This window comes from Canis lupus, chromosome 21, assembly GCF_048164855.1.
Source record: "Canis lupus baileyi chromosome 21, mCanLup2.hap1, whole genome shotgun sequence".
Classification (NCBI taxonomy): Eukaryota; Metazoa; Chordata; class Mammalia; order Carnivora; family Canidae; genus Canis; species Canis lupus.
The window spans coordinates 39,861,246-39,883,425 of NC_132858.1; the positions used below are offsets into that span (position 1 = coordinate 39,861,246).

Genomic DNA, 22,180 nt, shown 5'->3' on the forward strand with positions numbered 1-22,180 from the left:
AAGGTCATAGGCACTATGGATTTAAGACATAGGAACTGAACTGTCAGTACTTTCTAATTTCATTGATCTCTTCCCTGTAACTCTCTGCTGTTTTTTTTTTTTTTTTTTTTTTTTTTTTTTTTTTTTAAACTCTCTGCTCTCTTATGAACAGCTCGTGAACTCCACCTACCTTTCCAAGGAAACGGAAACACACGTGAGAGCTCAACCAGCCCAGAATGACAGAAGAAGAAAGTCCAAAAGGAGCCAAGACTTTAAAATGATGACAGACTTTATCTAAAAGATCCCTCTGGGGGCAATTTATTAGCTCTGTGAAGTTTCAGTGACAGCAGCTCATATAGAAAGAGATGGATTCTTCTTCAGTTTCATTCCTTTTGATGTATTGGGGGAAGGTATGACTCCAGGGGCATTTTGTACAGCAATTAAAGTATAGAAGATTTCAATAAAAACTGGATGGACAGTTTTCAAATATTTTAAATCCTGCTTTAATAGCTCTTAAGATACTTATTTATATTAGGAAAGTGATTTTGTTTTTTACAGGGCATCAGGCTTGAAGGGAAAATAAGCCATGACCTCAAAAAATTTGTGATTTAGCAAGGAAAACAAGATTAATTTACATGAAAGAATGTTAATAGCAGGAAGCTGTGTTGCACAGCCATAATTGCAGTCGAAATTCAGAATGAGAGATACGAGTGTGGCTGAAAGAGCTGGGAAACTGGGAGACGTTCAATGAATACATTGAAGGAAGAATAAATGAATGAGTGATGTACATTACGTTATTTTTGTCTTGTTCACTGCATTCTGGCTCTAAGAACAATGTTGGATACCAGTCCTCAATAAATTTGTGTTGAATGAATATATGAATGAAGGAAACAGACCTGAACCAACTTTGAAATTTGAGCAAATTTTCCAGAAATAGTCCCAGGTGATGGATCTTAACCGAGCAACGAAACAAGGAAGAACATACAGGCAGGGCCAGAGAGGAAGGGAGTGCGGTCTTGTGTAGATGAACAACCAGACACCAATTTTCCAGAGATGCCAGCATGAGCTGTCTACCGTATCACGGATCTCTTCCCAAATTGCTTTCCCCTCCATCAGCCACGAAAGTTTTAAAGTCTTTCTATAGGTCCAGTCTTACCCTACCCTATCTTTCCCTACTGTCCTGTCCTATTTCATTCTCTCCTATCCTAAAAACCACCTTTGCTCTGCTTTCTCCTCAGGATCCAGATCCCATTTCTTTTCTTCTGTTACTGATGAACTTTTTTGAAGGCGAGGTCTCTTTTCAGCGATGCATCTCTTTACTTTCTGCTTTGGCTTCCCATGCACTACACCATGGGGAATACTTGCTCAGAAGTCCCTGGGGGGCTCTCGGCCCCTGTCCTAGTTGGCCTCTCTGTGGGCTTCTCTGTAATCCTGATCCTCACCCCTTCCCTTCCTTCTCCAGTGTAGAATACCTTCCTTCTACATGCCTTTATGTCCTTTCTCAGGATCCTCTGTCTACCTCTATGCCTTCCACCTTTACTGAGATGAGGGTTCCCTCTAAGAATTTTTCCTGTCCTTTGTTTACCTGGCCTTCTGCTTGGGAGAACATAACTCCAGTGGCTCCAATTGCCACCTGTGTGCTGATGACTTTCAAATCTGGTTCAGATCCTGAGAGAAAGGTCAACCTTCGTATGGCTTTCCAGAAGCCTCAACCTCAACATACATAATGCCAAAATCTTCTACTCCATATCTGCTCTTTATTTGCTTATTTTTGGACATTTCCTGTTTCAGGAAATAGGAAGAAATCAAAGAAATCTCTGTCCTTTCCAATTGGCCTCACAATCCCCATCGTCTTCTGAGTGTGAACCTCAGCTGGTTCCTTCTCTTCTGCTGTTTATTCCCTGTCCTTTCCTTCATATTATTACCATTGTCACTGCCTTATTCCTTTGTTGCTTGGACTGGTGCAATAGCTTTCTAACTTACAGTTGCCAGATGAAATACAATGTACAAACAATATTTATGTGAAAAAATTATTTATCTGAAATTCAGATTTAAATAGGTAAAGGAGATTAAGAGGCACAAATTTTCAGTTCTAAAATAAATAAGTTACAAGGATGAAAGGTACATAGGGAATGTAGTCAATAATACTGGAATAACTGTATGGTGACAGATGGTAACTAGATTCATCACAGAAGTCATATTATAATGTTTGAAACTACTGAATCACTATGAGGTACACCTGGAACTAACAGGATATTGTATGTCAATTATGCTTCAATTAAAAAGACTTCTTTAAAGATGATTTGTTTTAGAGAAAGACGGTGTGTATGTGCACGAGGGAGGGGGCAGCAGGAGAGGGAGAGAGAATCTCAAGCAGATTCCATGCCAAGTGGGGAGCTTGATGCGGGGCCTCGATTTCACTACCCTGCAGTCACAACCTGAGCCAAAACCAAGAATTGGATGGTTAACTGACTGTGCCACTCGGGCACCCAACTTTTTAAAAAAAATTTTAAAAGCTGTTTTGTTTTTTTTTCCTTGAAGTCTGGCAACCCTACCCTAACTGGTCTTCTGTCCTCTAATCTCTGAATGTTTCAATCTTTCCTTCAGATTCAAGCCAGAGTTATCTTTCTAAAACATAGATGAGAATATGTCACAGAACTGACAGGAATCATCTGGAGGCTCCATGCTGACTAGAGAAAGAACCCGAACTCCTTAGTTGATATTAAAGAGGATCACCATTCTGGTTCCAGTTCTCTTTTCTTGCTCCACCTTCTATCTTTCCATTCAGTTGTGTTGGGAAAATAACCCGCCTCAAATATATCATGCGAATTTATGCTTGTGCTTTTTCTCAAAATGCTGGCTTAGCTTCACATTCTCTTCTCCCTTCAAACCCTTACAAATTTGTTTTTAATATTCATAATTCTTCATGTTTTGAGATGGCACTCAAAATCAACTATCCCATTTGTATATTGGCAGAAATATAGGGATAGGTTTTTACATTACAGTCTCTGTTCTGACTTTTGTATAAAATAAGATGTCCCTTATTTCCCCATTCCTTGAGAGAACTACCATCTATTCATCTTTCTTAGTACCTTCCTTCCTCTATTCCTTAGAGGTTAGTTATTTTTTTGTTTTTAAAATTTTTTATTCAAGTATAATGAACACAGTGTTATATCAGTTTCAGTTTATAAATCCCTTCAGATTTAAATTATGGCCATCCTTCAAGGACCAGTTCAAATGCTGTCTCCCTCATGGAGTGTTGCCCTGATCCCAACACTGCAGTGACCCAGAGTCCTTGGCGCTTCCATAGGATCTTTGTTTCATTATAGCCCATTACATTCTCTCTTTAAAAATTTTTATTTCAGTTTCAGTACAGTTAACATATAGTGTTATATTAGTTTCAGGTGTACAATATAGTGAGTGATTCAACAACTCTGAGCATTACTCAGTGCTCATTAAGTGTACTCTTAATCCCCTTCACCTATTTTCACCTATCCCCCCACCCTCTTCTCCTCTGGTAACCATCACTTTGTTCTCTATCGTTAAGAGTCTGTCTCTTGGTTTGTCTTTCTCTTTTTCCTTTGCTTGTTTGTGTTCTAAATTCCATTTATAAGTAAAATTATATGGTATTTGTCTTTCTGTGACTGACTTTTTTTAGATGTCACTTGTGGGCAAGAATTCTAAGTAGTTTTTATATATATAGAAAAGATATATTGAGTCTTACCTATTTGCATTAGGCACTGTTTTAAAGGGTTTGCATGTATTCAATCATTGATCAGCAATTCTGAGATTTAGGTACCATTACTATCCCTGACTGTATTCTCCATGTAACCTAACTCAGTGCTCTACATTCAATCAGAATTAATTAATTTTTAAAATTAAATGGAGATGCTTTTATTTGGGATAATGTACTTTCAGCTCATTCAAATGAGTTTTCTCATAGTCAATTATTATTTTAACTGATTAAGAATCTGCTTTGTTTCAGAAAGAGTTAAAGATGACTAAATTTCTTCTACAAAGGTGCTTATATAAACATGACAATGTCTTACAAAGGCACTGAAAGGGTTGGTTTAGTATAATTCACTATGAAAAAAATCAAGAATTCAAATATATTATGTGAAAAATGGTAAAAAGGGAAAACGCTTAAAATTAGAAATACTGACAAGCTGAATGTCTATTACAACTTTTTTGAGGGGAGGGTGAAGGTTTCCCAGGAATCTTTCTTAATAAAATGAGGACCAGTTTGAATTTTAATTATGTAAAGGAAATGAACTCTGGGTCTCTAAGTGTACAAATCATTTCAGAGTCAAGGTGGGGATATCCTTAATGTCGGAGGACCACATAATTATGTTTTATATACACAGCTTCCCTGTTATCAAACAGATCATCATTTAAAATAAGGTAGCATCAAGCAGACAATGTTTTGGAGTTTGATAGAATACTAAGTCTATGGTGCCACTCTGACCTTAGGAAGTAAGGAATGTGAGGGAAATAAACAGCCAGTGCTAAAGCCCAGACTCAGGGGGCCTGTGTGTCCTGATGAGCTGACATCTTTGCAAGTAGGTTCAAAGGTGGTTAATGTTTATTTCCCGTTTCGCTTCCAGGTGTTGCCTGTGCTTTTCCAGTCACTCAACAAAAAAGGCATGTGACACCTACTCATATTTCTGAAAGGACATCCGCTGAAATAATACACAACTAAAATGATAAATTTTATCATTTTAATTTCAACCTCCTAATTCTTCCTTGGGTACTTTTCTAAATGTTTACCTACTTATTTGCTCTCCAATAATATGGAGAAAAATTCATTCTATGAACACTTTCTTTGTGTGTTTGCTACATACTAAAAAGTAGAAAGTATTATTAAAGTTATTTATAAACCGTTTTTTTAATCTTTGCACAAAGAAACAGTTATGCAATGCTGATATATCCATGAAAACAAATGACTTACCTTGATGATTGTTTTTGAGGGAAGCCAGGGAGTTTGGACAAAAGAATTACTTTGTTCTCAGCCTGTCTTCCACTGTCTTTTCAGCTATGACCACTGAGGGAAAGATGGGATGAAGGTATATGGCATTTATCAAGGCATGTCAGTACTAGCTCTCTTAAAGGACGGTTCCAGTAGGGCTGGTCTGAAGCAGGTGTGAGCGCTCTGACTCATCCAATAGAACTCATATTTGATGAATTTCATTTTATGTGGATAGACAACAAAGAATCTTACTTCTACAGGGGTAGAGGCTGGCCTAGGTTCTGCCTTAGGTCAACAAAATTCATTCAAAATGTACCTACCCATGACAAAGTAAAATCTCAAGTTCCCATAACCGGTGGTATCCATATAAGGGGTGCATAATTTCCTCTCTCCATCTTTGAGGAAGACTGCTGATAAACCTGATTCTACTGTTCCACATTCTGTACCAATTACAGCTCCCAAGATGTCCCACCTTAAAAAAATGAGAATCATGAACAGTTGGAATATTAAGTCAAAGCTTTATAGAGTATAACTTTTATTTTTTTAACTTTTATTTTTAATAAGGAACATTTACTTAGTAATCAGTAATTCTGCAATAAAGATGTGGCACAACAGATTCTAGTAATGAAGAAACTTTTAAACACATTCTATTTGCAATTATGATTTTTCTGTAGAAGGATAAATTTAATCAATACTATTATAGTATGCCTATTACATGATAGCCTTTATTCTCAAAGTACTTACAGTCAAGATGGGGGGTCAAATTTGAACTAAAGAAACAGGGAACTATAAAAGACAGTATCATAAGATCATAAACACTTGTATGGTATATTGCACATTAAAAAATAGTTATAGGATGTAAAGTCATAAGAGTGGCAAGAGCCTAGCAAGTCTTCAAAAAAAGATGAGATTTAAACTGGATCATGTAAAAATATATACATTTAGATATACAGAGGAGAACAAAAATATCTAATATTTTAAAACTCTTATTTCTCCCTAGTATTTACTTCTGGTTGTGTCTAATCTGGCCATTGCTATTCACACAACTCGCTTGCCCACAAATGGAGAAACTGGGACACACAGAGGTTAAGTGTCTTGCCTAAAGTCAACTGTCTGTTTAGTTCTAAAATTGAGATCTTCTGCTTCTCAGTTTGCTGTTATTTTAGTAGTTTCAGTTCTAAAGAGTGTATCACGTTAGGGAGATTATGTTGAACCATTTCAGTTTATAATAGATTTGGGACCACGATATTTAGAAAATGCCTATTTTTTTTTTGTATTTTAACAGATTATATTAATCACTCAAGAAACTCAAAAATAATTTTTTGAAGCAGCTCTTAATAGTGTTGGACCACTATAAATTAACAAGGAACCTCTCTTGACTCATACAAGAAAATTCTGCACTGGTTCATTGGTCTTTTACTTGCTCCATTTATCCCAATTAAACCACTCAGCCTACTGATCCACAAAGCAAGTTAAGGTTATAAATGATGCATATGATGACTCCTTTTAGGCTTTAGAGTATTTTTAAAGTGAAAAATTGAATTGAAAAAGATGGAGTTGTCAGGGACTAAAAGAACCTTCTATTCAAGTGAAAAATGAAATTAGTCGTCTTTTTCTCATAATTAGTTGTGAATGAATAACTCTTCTAGATGAATCTAAATGAATTATTTTCAAGACATCTACCACAGACAGAACTGTGTGAGATATGGTCAGACTGTGGTTCTTTCTTTCTTTTTTTTAAAAATTTTTTTTAAGATTTATTTATTTATTTTTGAGAGAGAGTGAGCACAAGTGGGAGGGGGAGAAGAAAACGGTGAGAGAATCTTAAGGAGACTCTGTACTGAGTGTGGAGCCTGATGTGGGGCTTGATCACATGACCCTGAGATCACAACCTGAGCTGAAACCAAGAGTCAGATGCTTAACTGACTGTGCCACCCAGGTGCCTCTGTATGTTCCAATGTTTAAAGTCCAACATGTTCAATTTTACTCAACTTTACCCTTTATTTCTTCCACTTTTAAGTGTTGTAAGATAACAAAAGTGAAGTTATTTTCTTTAGAAACTCAAATATTTATAATGAAATTGATAGTGAAATGGAAAGTTTAGTCTGCTTTGAAGAGAAAGAAGCAGAAAGAAATCTAAAAAATCAATTTGTAAAAGTGTCAGTGATTCAAATAAATTATCTTGCATTTATTAAAAATTCGGGAGAAGTCTGTTGTAGCACAAGCTCATTCTTTGATGAATTTGTATAGAAACTGGCTCAGGCCTAGCTGGAGACAAAGTATCCTTGAGAGAGAGCAGAGAGAGCCTTTCACTCCTTGGACTTCAGCATCCAGATCTGTAAGGGCATAATATTGTGGGTCTTTTCTAGTTATAAAAATGACATGGTCCCTGATCCTCTCCTAATAATCAATTACATGAAGTGAAATTATAACATAACCAAATATTTGAGGCCAGGAGTGGTATCTGAGGAACTCTTTAGTTTTAGTAGTATCTTTGATGGCATGGCAATTTTCCTGTAAAGGAGTGTGGCTTCTCTATGGTCTAAATTATGTTTTCCTCAGGTAAATGTGGTTGTATGTGAACTGCATTCGAAGGAATGTCTGCCTACAAAGGAAACACCTCTACAGCACAGCAATTTATATTTATGCTTTGATGACTAACTCTAAAAAAAAGAGTCCCTTTATTATTTATTATAAATATAGTGGTATCTATTATTTATAATAGAGTGGGTTGAATTGGGAACACAGAAAAACAAGTTTAATAATCAATAAAATGCCTTAAGGCAACTTTATTCCTTAGACGTAGCAAGGTCACAATTTTTAAAATTTAGATCTTTAAAAGAGAACTTTCTATTTTTATATCAAAAAAGAGGAATATTTTTGTAAGTCAAGATAATTTAAAGCAGTTTTCTTAGCTGGAAAGCTGATGGTCCTCTCTATCAACTATTTTGGAATGCTTTGAGAATAAAATTAATTATGTTGTAATCAGCTCATACTTTGACACTTTTAAGAAAGATACAAGAGAGTAGAAATTAAATCTTCACACAAAAAAGGCGATGGATGTGTTAATTAACTAGATGGAGTTCTTTCACAATGTATATATATATATCGTACCACCAGGATGCACTTTAACTTTCTCAGAATTTTATGTGTCAATGAGACCTCAGGAAAGCTGAAATTAAAAAAGAGTTCTTTCATAAGCTTAAAAATAGAATGAGATCTATTCTTTGAAGGGTAATTTGGTGGTAGCTATCAAAGTGAAAATTACATACCTATATGTATGTATATGCATGCATATATGTCTGATTCTCTAATTTTCCTTTTCTCTTTCAGAAATTTACCTTTCAAAAATACTTTAACAAGTTCACAAATATTTTTATTACAATATTCTTTGTCTATCAATAGGGGTTCAATTAGATAAACTGGTACATCACTTTTTTGAAATAATGATCTATATTTACTGACTAGGAGATACATTCATTATATGTTGTTAGCTTAAAAAAATTAAGTTGTGATACAGTATACAAAATGTGACTGGTGTGTGCGTGTATGTGTTTGTGTGTATGTGTGTCTGTAGAAAAATTTCTTAATGAATATATGTTTACAATTTAACTCTGAGAAATGGGATTAGCATGGGATGACTTTTGATTTTTCCTTTATATATCTGCTTTGCAGTAAGAATGTAATTTTCAGCAAAAAAGAAGGGCATTCAATTTATAGGTATTATAATTCAGAATGAAAACTTAACTGATCTCATTATAGGCTGATGAAAATACCAAGAATATGAACACAGGCAATAGAAGTCATATTTTAATCAGATATTCTTTGCCTACAAATATTGGCATAAAATGCTCTAAAGGTAATGAAGCATTTCACATTATCCATGAAAATTTGTTTTATTATATTTTCCAGAATATATTAAATCACCTAAAGTTGGCTACTTGAGGTTTGAGCTAAGATATAGAATAAAGCCTGGGTATGAGCTCCCACATTTACCAAATTCATAAGGTTTTTTAATCTCTATGAATTCTCTGAGGTTAAATAAGTTCATTCTATCCATAAGGTCTCTATTTGGGATAAATTCTCTGTTATTTAATAAGGGATGTGCTATAGGTAAAGACCCTTCTACATTCATTTATATTCATGAGGTTTATCTTGAGTATGAGCCCTGAGAGGTCTAGCAAGGTGTGCATTTCAACTGAAGGCTTCTCTACCTTCATTTAGAGGTTTTTCCTCTAGCATGACAGCTTAGGTGAAGGTAAAGGATGAGCTCTATTTGAAAGCTTCCCTGCATGCATTGCATTTCAAAAATTCTTTTTTTTCAATTGGTTCCCCTGTATTTCACTCAAATTCAATTTTTGTTTTAGGTTTTTATTGCATGCATTATGTTGATTTACACTCTTGTCAGAATAACATTAATAAAGAATATTGTCTTCAGAATGGGAGAAAGCGCTCAGCTTTCTCACCAATAAGACAGAAATATGACCTAGGCTGGAGGATGGTTAGAGAAAATAATGTATTGCCTGGGACATGACAGCACCCCCTACACCCCCTGTCAAACGTAGTGCTATCTTTGCTTTAAAGCAAGTTAAAGAGGTGATTCAAATGGGCTTCTAAATTATAATGAGGATTTTTATTATTTTCATGCCAGAATTAGCAAAGCAACAATACTGGACAAAGTTGCAGTACCATGTGCAAGTGCTACTACTTAATCTTTAGGCAAGGGGATAGTGAGCTGAAAGAAAAATTGCACTTTACCTACTGTGGGTTTTTAGTACTATTTATGATTTTTGCTTATGACCTTCTAGGCCCCTCATTTATTATTTATGTTACCTAAATGATCCAAGTGGGTTTTGCTTTAATAAAAATGAACATGTTTAGGGGATCCCTGGGTGGCGCAGCGGTTTGGCGCCTGCCTTTGGCCCAGGGCGTGATCCTGGAGACCCGGGATCAAATCCCACATCGGGCTCTCGGTGCATGGAGCCTGCTTCTCCCTCTGCCTGTGTCTCTGCCTCTCTCTCTCTCTCTCTCTGTGTGACTATCATAAATAAATAAAAATTAAAAAAAAATTAAAAAAAAAAAAAAAAAAAAAAAAAAAATGAACATGTTTATAAAAGAAAAAAGATGCACTTAATACAATATTAACTCAGTTAGACTGCCAACCTGTCTTCAGACCCCTTACCTTGCAATATAAGCTTAAATAAAATCCTTCTTTAGCTTTATAAGCATTTTTGTGGAATGTATTCTAAGGCAGAAGAACATAATTTTTGGTAGGACAGAGGGAAAAATTTGTAGAAAATACAAGAAGATGCTCAAACTGTTTTGCAGAATTCTAAATAATTTTAAAGTCCATTTTTAATAAAAGCACCAATTTGTTTTGAAGAGGCTATCATGAAGATTATTCTTGTTGGTTTATAAGCAGTTTCGATTTTCAATGGTTATGTGTAAGATTCTTTGCTACTATTTCCCTGGAACAAGGAAGCCAATATAAAATTGTTTTATTGAGTTTATATTGCCTTTTACTTGTTCCTCTCCCCTCCTCTGGATAACATTCAATTTTAAGAAAGACACATGGAGTCAGTTGTAGGTGTGATCCAGTTAGCAAGCAATGCCATTAAAACGTATAACTAATGCTTATGAATTTTGGCTTCTCTACAGTAAACCATCTACCAGAGATGAAGCCATGGCTGAGCTTGAAAAACCATGTCTCACTCAATTTTTTTTTATAATCTTAAATGAGCTGTTTTTTTAATATATATTTATTGAAAGAGCTTCTTCAGAGCAAATTCATATAGCAGTTATCTTAGTAGGATATGAGTGGTAGCAGAAGAGGATTGTTAGCAATGGAAGTTGGAGGGAATTAGAAATAGATTAGTAGTTCAGAGACTAGGATCTCTCTATGATCACTGAAAAAGTCAGCAAAGGCAATTAATTATAGGAAAGCAAATTTGACCTCAGGATGAGTCCTGTTTGCCCTCTAAGCATTTTTATATCTTGCTGGTGTACTGAAATTCTGGGTATCCAACATATGCAGTATTTGCCACTACTTGCTTTTAATTTTTAATTAGAGGAAGACTCTTCACAAAAATGACATCTGTGGCCTGGAAGAGGATATCCACATAGAGATGTACAGTCGGAAATATTTTTTGAAACTTAAAAACATTTTTTATTTGTTTTCTATTATGATACCAGTGTTCTCATAATTGAAAAAAGTAGAAAATAAAAAAGTTGGAAAAAAGTACTCATAACCACACTATCCCACAGACAAGCACAATTAGTATTTTAGAATACTTATTTCTAATATTTTTGTATGTGTATTTCCAAATAGTTGTGGTAATATTGTAGGTGGTTTATACTCTGCCTTTTTTCACTTCCATTAGTAATGTACATATTTTCCAGGCTATTATTACCTCTTTATAAATCAGCTACACAATATTTGGTTATGTATATACCAAACTGTATTTAGTCATTTTCTTATTTTTGAGTTTCAAAATACAATAATAAATAGTTATACTATTTAGCATATTTTATGGGCCTGAGGAATTAAATTGTCAATTCCCTAATGCCCCTGGATGTGTTCTAGAGTACAGGTAACTCCAAGCTACGCTTTTCGAAGTGTCAGAGTTCTGCTATTACTTCACAGAAATTCCTAGATAATCAGGACAGACTTGTGGCCAATATTAATTAAGTGAACCACTGAGGAAGAGTTACTGCAACCTCCTCTGATACCTTCCACAGAGAAATCCTATCACCAGCTAATGTGCCAAGCTGTCAGAAATTAAATTACTTTGGAAGGATTCAGATTTCATTCTCTTTTTTCTCTGTGACCTCAGTGAAGATCCTATCTTGGAAGGGAAGCCAGTTGCTGTTTTCTGGATGCTCGCATGGACAGCTGGTTTAGAGGGGCACTAGTAACCAACTCAAGAATGGCAGAACCAAAGCAAAGATGCTGTGTAAATGTGCTGTACATCAAGTGTTTAAAATTTAATTTCTATGAAAGAGTCCAGAACAACATAGCGCTTACTTTTTTGTTACTTAAAATTTTACTGTTTATATTTTAAAGTAGAAAAACAACTTGCTTAAAGAGAAAACCCAGGCCCAAAACAAACCAGAATGAGAAAGATGTAAAATACGTTTTTTAACAGCTTGCAACAAGATTACTCAGATCCATTTTAGCACTTCCATGGTTTTAAAATATATCCAATTATCACTTTAACTAATATGGTCTTTTTTCTTAATGACACTTCATTGGTTTATTTTGAGAATCCAATTTAGGTTTCATTGGCCGATTCAACTTTGTGTTTTCTTCTATACCTCATTAATTAATTTGAGTAGAATTTTCCTTTGAGCACCACTTTCTTCATATCTCAATACCAATAGTAATTATAGTTGGAATAACAACTAATTCTTACTTTTTTTGATTGCTTATTATGTGCGATGCATTGTGGCCAGTACTCCACATATACTGTTGCATAAAATATCTCCCTTTTAGCCCTTTTAGTGCTTAAATCTGAATTTTATTTGATTTGATTCAAACTATATGATATTAATAGGCCTCCTTCTTTTGTTGTGCTTGCCTGGTATATTTGTTTCTCTTCTTTGATTTTTTTTTCAATTTCTTGTGTTATTGTAAATATATAGCTTACTTTTAAAAACTTACTTTGAAAATCTCATTTAATAAATGAATATGATTCAGTAAAATTTATTGGGTTACTGATATATTTAGATGGATACCTGACAAACTGTTTTCTGTTTTCTATCTATACTGTTTTTTACTGCTTACTTTTGTTACTTTTCTGGCATATATGAGACTGAGTCATCTGGGTCCATGTTACCCTGATGCCTCAGAAGTTACATAGCCTAATCTGGCTAATCTGATTTTTCAACACACATATTTACACTTACAGTTTTCTATTAACATTATTATTATTATTATTAACATTAAGAGTTATCCCAAATCTATGTCCTCACACCAAGCAAGCTAGGAATTTTGGCAGTATTTTACTTCCTTACTCTTCTTTTCTTCTTGTCACTTTCCCTCTGTACCTCTCATGTTGAGGTCATTTAAGCTTTAATTTCAAATCTTTATTAAAACTTTTTAATAATCAACACCTATTTGGACTGAACTACAGGCTTTACTTTTTTTCTTAGATCACTACTCTTTCTTGAATCTATCATATTTCTCCTGGAATATGTTCTCCAGGAATATACCTTCTAGTAATTCTTTCAGAGAGGGTTTGGGATGTAATAAACTTTTTGAGTTTGAATCCTGTGTGTCTAAAAGGGTATTTTTCCTCCCAATTGAAGTATAATTGATATACAATATCCTATTAGTTTCAGGTGTAGATCATGTATACAATGGAATATTACTCAGCCATTAGAAATGACAAATACCCACCATTTGCTTCACAGTGATTTAATATTTTTATATATTATGAAAAGATCCTCATGATAAACATGTCTCCATAGTTATTATATTATTGACTATATTCTCTATGCTGTACATTACATCCAAAGGTAGAGAGAAAAGTAACAATGAAATACCATGTATGTAATATCCAATTTCAATAATTATCGAGTTGTTTGGGTTCTTTTGATATTGCATTGTGTAAGTTCTTTACATATTTTGGATATTAACCTCTTATTGGATAATGTAATTTGCAAGTATCTTCAACCATTCAATAGGTGGTCTTTTTGCTTTGTGGATGGCTTCTTTCATAGCACAAGAACTTTTAGTTACATGTAACTGTTTATTTTAGCTTTTATTGCCCTTGCTGGAGACAGGTCTAAAAAAAAAAAAAAAAAAAAAAACCACTGCTAAGAGCTAAGACCACTATCAGAGAGCTTAGTGCCTATGTTTTCTTTTAGGAATTTTATGATTGCAAACTTACATTCAAGCATTTAATCCATTTTGATTTTATTTTTATATATGGTATTAGAAAGTGGCCCAGGTTCATTCTTTAGCATGTAGCTATCCAGTTTTCTCAACATCATCTATTGAAGAGATAGTCCTCTCTGCATTGTATATAGATTCTTGCCTCCTTTGTCATAGATTAATTGACCATATAATTGTGGGTTTATTTCTAGGGTCTTTATTTTATTCCATTGATCTTTGAGTCTGTTTTTGTGCCAGGGCTATATTGTTCTTATCACTATCACTTATAGCATAGTTTGAAACTAGAGAATGAAAAACCTCCAGCTTTGTTCTTCTTTCTCAAGATTGCTTTAGCTATTTGGGGTCTTTTTTTAAATAACAATTTTAGGACTCTTTGTTCTAGTTCTGTGAAAAATGCCATAGATATTCTGATGGGCATTGCACTGAATGCATAGATTACTTTGGGTAGCATGGGCACTTCAGGAAGATTTTTCTTTCAATCAATGGTATATCTTTTCATTTATTTGTGTCTTCTTCAATTTCTTTCATAAACGCCAGAGCAAGTCTTATACCTCCTTGGTTATATTTATTCCCAGGTATTTTATCCTTTTTGATGCATTTGTACATGGGCTTGTTTTCTTAATTTCTTTTTATGATAGCTTGTTATTAGTGTATAGAAATGCAACAGATTTCTGTATGTCGATTTCATATCCTGCAACTTAATTAATTAGTTCCAACAGCTTTTTTTTGTGGAGGCTTTAGGTTCTCTCTTTATAAATTATCATGTCCTCTACAAACAATGACAATTTTACATCTTCTTTTCTAATCTGGATTATTTTATTTCTTCTTCTTGCCTAATTACTGTAGCTAGGAGATCTAATACTATGTTTCATGAAAGAGGTGAGAGCTGACATACTTGTCTTGTTTCTGATCTTAGAGGAAGCTTTCAGCCTTTCAACCTTCAGTATGATTGTTAGCTATGGATTTGCCATATGCAGCCTTTATAACATTGAAGTATGTTTCCTCAATATCCACTTTGTTAAAAGTTTTTACTATAAATAGATTTTGAATTTTGTCAAATGCTTTTCTGCATCTATTAAGATGAATATATGATTTTTATTCTTGGTTTTGTTAATGTATCATGTTGATTGATTTGTGGATGTTGAACCATCTTTGCACCCCTGTTATTAATTTAACTTGGTCATGGTGTACGATCCTGTTGTCAAATTCAGTTTGCTGATTTTTTGAGGATTTTTGCATCTATGCTCCTTAGGGATACTGGCCTGTTGGTTTGTTTGTTTGTTTGTTTTTTGGTGGTGGCTTTATCTGGTTTTGGTATCAGGGCAATGCTGGCCTCAAAAAATGAGCTTGGATCAATATTTTGGAATAATTTGAGAATGATAGGTACTATTCTTCAAATGTTTGGTAGAATTCAAACTGTGAAGCTGTCTGGTTCTGGCCTTTTATTTGTTGAAAGTTTTATTTAAATTCCATTTCATTACTTGTAATTGGTCTATTTAGATTTTCTATTTGTTTGTGATTCAGTTTTGGAAGACTGTGTTTCTAGGAATTTATCCATTTCTTCTAGATTTTCCAATTTCTTGGCATGTGACTATTCATAGTAGTTGCTTATTATCCTTTGTATTTCTGTAATGTCAGTTGTAATTTTTCCTCTTTCATTTCTGATTTTATTTATTTGGATCCTCTCTTGATAAAAGATCTTGAGTCTGGCTAGAGTTTTATTGATTTTGTTTATCTTTTAAAAGAACCAGCTTTTAGTTTCATTCATCTTTTCTATGTTTTTTTTTAATCTCTATTTCATTTATTTCTACTCTGATCTTTATTATTTTCTTCCTTCTATTAACGTGGGGTTTGTTCTTCTTTTTCTAGTTAAGTATAAAGTTAGATTACTTATTTGGAATTCTTCTTGTTTCTTGAGGTAAGCTGCATCACCATGAACTTCCTTCTTAGTGCAGCTTTTGCTGTGTCACAAAGATTTTGAAAAGTTGTATTTTAATTTTCATTTGTTTCAAAGTATTTTTTTAATTTTTTCTTTGATTCCTTCATTGAACTATTGGTTGTTTAGTAAATGTGTAGTCTCCATGTGTTTGTGTTTTTTTGTTTTTTTGTTTTTTTTTAGTTTTGTTCTTGTAGTTGATTTCAAGTTTTATGCTGTTATGGTTAGAATAGATGCTTGATATGATTTCAGTCTTCCTGAATTTACTGAGACTTGTTTTGTGACCTAACATATGAGCCGTCCTGGTAAATGTCCCATGTACATCTGAAAAGAGTGTCTGTTCTGCAGTTTTTGGATAAAATGTTCTCCCCATATATATTCAGTCCACCTGGCCTAATGAGTTGTTTCAGGTAAATGTTTCCTTATTGATTTTCTGTCTAAATGACCTATCTACCGAGGTAAGTGGGGTATTAAAGTCTCATACTATTATTCTATTGCTGTCAATCACTCCTTTTATGTCTGTTAATATTTGCTTTATATATTTAGGTGCTGCCATGTTGGGTACAAAAATATTTATGAATGTTATATCCTCTCCTGGATCGACCCTATTGTCATATAAAGTCCTTCTTTGACTTTTGTTACAGTCTGTTTTAAAGTCTATTCTATCTGAAATGAGTACTGCTACTTCCACTTTCTTTTCATTTCCATTTGCATGGAATATCTTTTTCCATCCCTTCACATTCAGTCTGGGTGTGTCTCTATATCTGAAATGACTCTCTTATAGATAGAATATAAAAAAGGATTAAAAAAAATCCACTTAGCTAGGGGATCTCTGGATGGCTCTGTAGTTTAGTGGCTGCCTTTGGCCCAGGATGTGGTCCTGGAGTCCCGGGATCGAGTCCCACATCAGGCTCCCTGCATGCAGCCTGCCTCTCTCTCTGCCTATGTCTCTGCCTCTCTCTCTCTCTGTGTCTCTCATGAATAAATAAATAAAATCTTTAAAAAAATCCACTTAGTCAATGTATGTCTTTTGATCGGAGTATTTAGTCCGTTTACATTTAAAGTAATTATTTATAAGTATGTACTTATTGTCATTTTGTTGTTATTTTTCTGGTTGTTGTTGTTTTTCTTTGTTCCTTTCTTTTCCTGTTGGTCTCTTCCTTTGTAGTTTCATGGTTTTCTTTAGAGTTATGTTGGGGTTCCACTCTCCTTATTTTTTGTGTTTCTATTGTAGGTTTTTGGTTATGTACAAAAAACACGGTTACCATGAGGTTCATATATATATGTATAGGAGTAAAAAAGTTAGCTTTTTCCTAATATTTGTATGATAATTGACTGGAGAAGAATTTTACGTTCCAAATAATTTTTTTCAGAACTAGATAACTTTTTTCTTTCTTTCTTTTTTTTAAACAAACTTATGCTTAGTGCTACCAAGAAAAGTACTATGAATCTCACCTAGAAGTTTTTAGGATTTCTTCTTTTATCAATGTTCTGAAGTTTCTTTCTGATGCTCTAGGACTGGATATGTTCCCATTCACCTTGCTAAACATTTCATTCACAGGAACTATGTCTTTTCTTTCTTCTTTTTTTCAATCTTGGGACCTTTTCTTCAGTAATAACTTTGAATATTTCAATCAAAATATATTCTCTCTGATCTCTCTTTCTGGAATTCCCATTTTTCTAACATCAGAAAAGCCAATTTCCCCCCTATACTTTACATCGTTTTTTCTTATATCCAAGGACCTTAAGTTTTGGATAGACTTCAACACCCAAATTTCTAGCTCATTAATTTGTTCTTCAGTTATGCCTATGCTGGTAATCAGTGGAGAAAAAATCCATTATATTTGTTTCAACAATCTTCTAATTTATTTTTCACATCTCTATTGTTTCCTCACAAAATCTGTTTTAAATTCTCAAATGCAGTATGCACTCTTATCCCTTTGAGGATATTAATTATGCTTCTTATAAAATCTCCATTTGTTTATATTGTTACTTCTGTTTTCTCAGACCTTCATTCTTTGGTTTGATGATGTTTAAATGGAGTTGACTTTTCCTCAGATTTGTTGATTCTAGATCATTTGCTTAAATTTGTATCTATTATTTTTTGTTGTTGTTTTGGTATAAAAATGGCTACTGATGGAGGCAGACGGGCCTTTAGGTGGGACTACCATGAGGGGCATCTCTATTCCTTTTGAGGTTTCCAGTCACCTACATTACCCTACTTCTCTGTTCCAAGTGTCCACATTGATTGCTTGTTCCTGGGAAGAGAAGCCTCTACTTGGAAGGAGGTGTATTAAGGGACACACCTGCTTGGCAATCCTGATAGCAGTACTTCAGAGCCCCATCCTGATTCCCATGCCCAGCATCTGTGTCCTGGAGCAGTGCTGAGACGTCTTTTTTAGTGTCTTATTCAACATGTGTTTGGGGCTATAATTCCCTCCTTCCATCAGATCTCTTTCTCTCTCTCTCTTTTTGTGTACCATCCTTTTAATTCCTAACCCAACTAGGGCAACTTTTTTTTACTTGTTTGTTTCATGGTGGGTGTCGTTATAGATATGTTTGCTCATTTTCTGTAATTTCCAAGGATTTGGAGCAAGTGGAGAAGACTGAAGCACACTGACTTGATTCAATATTCTAATATTCATTACATTTGTGGAGTTTTTCTTGAACATGAATATTCTAGTGACGTAAGTAAAGAAAGGTATTTGAATAGCAAAAACATACAATGCTTGCATTTGGAATGAAAGAGCAGTATACGAAATCTATATTATAGCAGGGTGTTTTTCTACAAAGCTCTCTCCCACCTAAAGGCAGTTTCAGCGAGGTGAGATATGGTGGTTGCCAATTAAATGATGTGTTTGTAAGGTTAAGCCAAAGCTTAGAAAGACTCATAAATTATCAGTGTATCCATTAAAGTTTCTCTCTTGCTGAAGTAACAGATGTGTCTTCTTTAGGAAAAAGAGGAAAAAAACCTTTACGATCCCACTTAAAAAATAAACCTATCAACATTGGATTTAGGACAGCTTTGTGATATGAGAGGCAAACAGCTCTCATCATCCTAGTGATGTGAGATCAAATAGTTTGACTCAAATGTGAGAAAACAGGAATATTTGGGAAACTGGATTCCAAAAATTGTGGCTTTCTTTTCTTTCTTTAACATTCATATGAAGTGTTTTGAAATTATTAGAGAGGACTGTATATTCATGTTTTCTCTTTCATAATTCTAATGGAAGAAAAATGCAGTTAACAGAAGTGAAAATATATATATTATATTTTAACATATATATATGTTAACAATTTATTTACATTTTTTTATTTTTTAAAAAGTGACCTCAAAACTAAGAGCTCAATCAATTCAATTGGTTGCTCTTGAGTACAGTGGGGATTTACTATCTACATTTTTTGTCTGTTTCAGCAGGTGAGCCAATAATGATAAATTATCAGTGTGGGTGGTGAAGACTGAGTTGAAGAATGAGACAAATATTTGGTAAATCTGGTTGGTTAAACAAAACACAAAGAATTTCACTACCAAATTCTTAATATGTTTTTCTTTGTTAGATCTTACTGTAGTTTTGTAAAAATATTTCATATTAATTTAGTTTTGTGACAGTCTTTTTTCCCTGAAGCTAGGATTTAAAGTTATCATGACAACATTCTTCCTAAACCAATAAAGCAACACTTGGGAGTGACTAGATGGGATGTGGAGAGGGGAGACAGACACACAGACAGACACACACACACATTCATGGACTAAACTAGGATTTTTATCATAACTGCAAACACAGAAAACACTAGATCCTCTCCTTATCCTTTTATACCTTTATAATATAATGCCAAGAAGGATCACTGGGCAACCAGATGAGGGCAACAATGAGGTAAATCTGGGGGTGTGTGGCCTGATATCCTTTTCCTAGGGGAAAAACTACAAATAAACCTAAGATGTAGTTGCTAGAGTAATTTACTGCTTTTAGAACTTAGATGAATTAATTGTATATCAATTAGAGTGGCACAGGTGCTTTCGTCAAGCACATTATTCTGCGTTATTGGAACAGAGACCTGCTGACAATAGTGTGGCCTGAAAGTATTAGCCTCTTAACTGTGGCCAAAACCCTGATACATCCTCAGTACTGAGAAGTGGCCAAAGAGCATAATTGAAACCATCTGAGTCACTGAGTGAATGGCATTTGTTTTGATGTTCCTCTGTGTCTGTACTGACTTTAGTTCTTTTTTCAAGCATAACTGCTTTTAGTTCCCTCTTTGTTTTGGGAGACAAATGATTTGGTTTAGCCACAAATTCTCTTATATCATTAGTGCTCTGTGAAAAGGAATGTCTGCTCTGTTAATTGGAATAATTTTTTGCAAGCTATGTCTCTGAACTAATTTTCTAAGATATGTTGGATTTCTTCTAATATAAAATCAATTCCTTTTAAAGCTTAATTCATGGTTTTCTATTTGCTTGTACTAAATTTTCACTAATGTTCTTAGCAGATTGCTGGATGGACCATTAATCCATCTAAAAAAGGCTTTTCTTTTGTTCTTTTATAGACAAGCTTTGATGATACAACAAGCTGGAAAAAAAAAAAGGAAAAGAAAGCATTATGGGACAGGGACCTAGGTGGATATGAAGGCTATAATTAAAAATAAATTTTATCTCCCCCAGAAGAATAAGAGTAGTAACATTAAAGACTTCAGGAGAGAGGTAGATAGGGTTTTATGTGAGTATGATAGTTGTCCTTCTGGAGATTGTGTTTCTATCTCTGCTTTAGAGGGATAGGGGCTGGATATCACTTGTGTTTCTATCTCTGCTTTAGGGGGATAGGGGCTGGATATCACTTGTGTTTCTATCTCTGCTTTAGGGGGATAGGGGCTGGATATCACTGGGAAGCATCTGTGCCCCCAGGGGATATGGGTCTCACTGAAGAGGATGACTTCACTTCCACATGGATGGTATGAGCTTGGAGAGATGAAGAAGTGGAGGTCAATGAATCTCTTGTGCTTCAAGATTTGGGACTCTCTCATAGGCAGTCAAGCTCCATAACCAGGAAAGGGGTTTGAATTGATTATATATATATATATATATATATATATATATATATATATATATATATAGAATTGATATTTTGTATCAGGAATCAGAAAGGGAGAACTGATATACTGGTAATGGTTCCTTATCTCCAAAATGTAGGTAAAGAAGCCTTGTTTGCATTGTCAAAATTTTGGAGACTATCAAAGCGCATTGATTTGTAAGGGGAATGGAACACTCCCTGTGTAGTATAACAAGGAAAGAAGCCCGACTCTTGGGGAAATCCTAGAGATGGAACAGAGGAACAGGAGTTGCTGGTTCCTCAAGGAGACACTCGAGCCACACTGGGCATGGAACTTCAAGTATGCCAGGACCTTCCAAGGAGAAGAGGTTTAGGGACTGAAGAGTTTTGAGCAGCACTGCTAGGCTCTGAAGGAATGAGTTCCCTCAGAGTGTCAGCCTCCTTCAGAGGTATACTTGGCCTGCCACAGGCTGGACATCCTTAAGGCAGGGCTGGGTCAGCCACAGCAGAAATCTAGCTTTCAACAGTGAAAGACTCCATTGGAGTAGCTGAAGGTCACAGCAGCAGTGGTAGATCAGGCTGCTGGCCAGATTCTGTCCCATTGGGTCTGAATACAGTTCCTGGACAATGCAAAAGAAGCAGGGAGCCCAAGAGAGCCATGGCCTTCTTGTCTCTTGGGCACTGACAAGTCCCATCCAATTTTGATTTAATTTGTTGAGATCAGAGAGACATGACTCCCTCAAATGCTGTTTTTGGAAAGTTTCTCACCATTAATACTTAAATTATTGCTATCTTATATTCATTATAAAATTACATTTTATGTTAATTTCATTCATCTTCAACAGAGTCTTAGAAAACACATACTAAACAATAAAGACCTGGTATTCTGATCACATGTGTTTACTGAAAACATTTCTAGAGTTTGCTTTCCACTAACACTACCTTATGAATTTAGATTCTCTGAACCTGCAAATTTTTTTCAACTCTAACTTCCAGGAAAATGCTGCTCATTGGTAGGAAATATCTTAAGGGCCACAGGACCTAGAAGAAGGCACCTCGCTCAGAATGGCCAGAAAATACCACCACCAAACTATGCTCATTGCTTTAGCTCTCTTCTTCGTCAACATCAGCTCATATTTCTCCTTCAGAAATCTCTCAAAGAGGGGCACCTGGGTGCCTCAGTTGGTTAAGCGCCTGCTTTCAGCTCAGGTCATGATCCTAGCATCCTGGGATCAAGCCCTGCATCAGGCTCTGCACTCAGTGGGGAGTCTGCTTCTCCCTCTCCCTCTGCCACTCCCCCTGCTTGTGCTCTCACTCTCAAATAAATAAAATCTTAAAAAAAACTCTCAAAAATAAAT

General features: G+C 34.8%; 1 protein-coding gene across 2 annotated transcripts in view; it reads right to left on the bottom strand.

Annotated features, from left to right (window-relative positions):
* Positions 1–22,180, bottom strand: part of RELN (reelin) — a 498,553-nt gene that overhangs the window by 173,194 nt on the left and 303,179 nt on the right. For both annotated transcript variants that reach the window (XR_012014160.1, XM_072791484.1), the window contains exon 12: positions 5,266–5,417. Coding sequence is in view for 1 of the 2 variants with exons in the window: in XM_072791484.1 (XP_072647585.1) it covers positions 5,266–5,417 (152 nt within the window). In the remaining variant the exon portion in view is untranslated. The remainder of the gene's footprint in view (positions 1–5,265; positions 5,418–22,180) is intronic.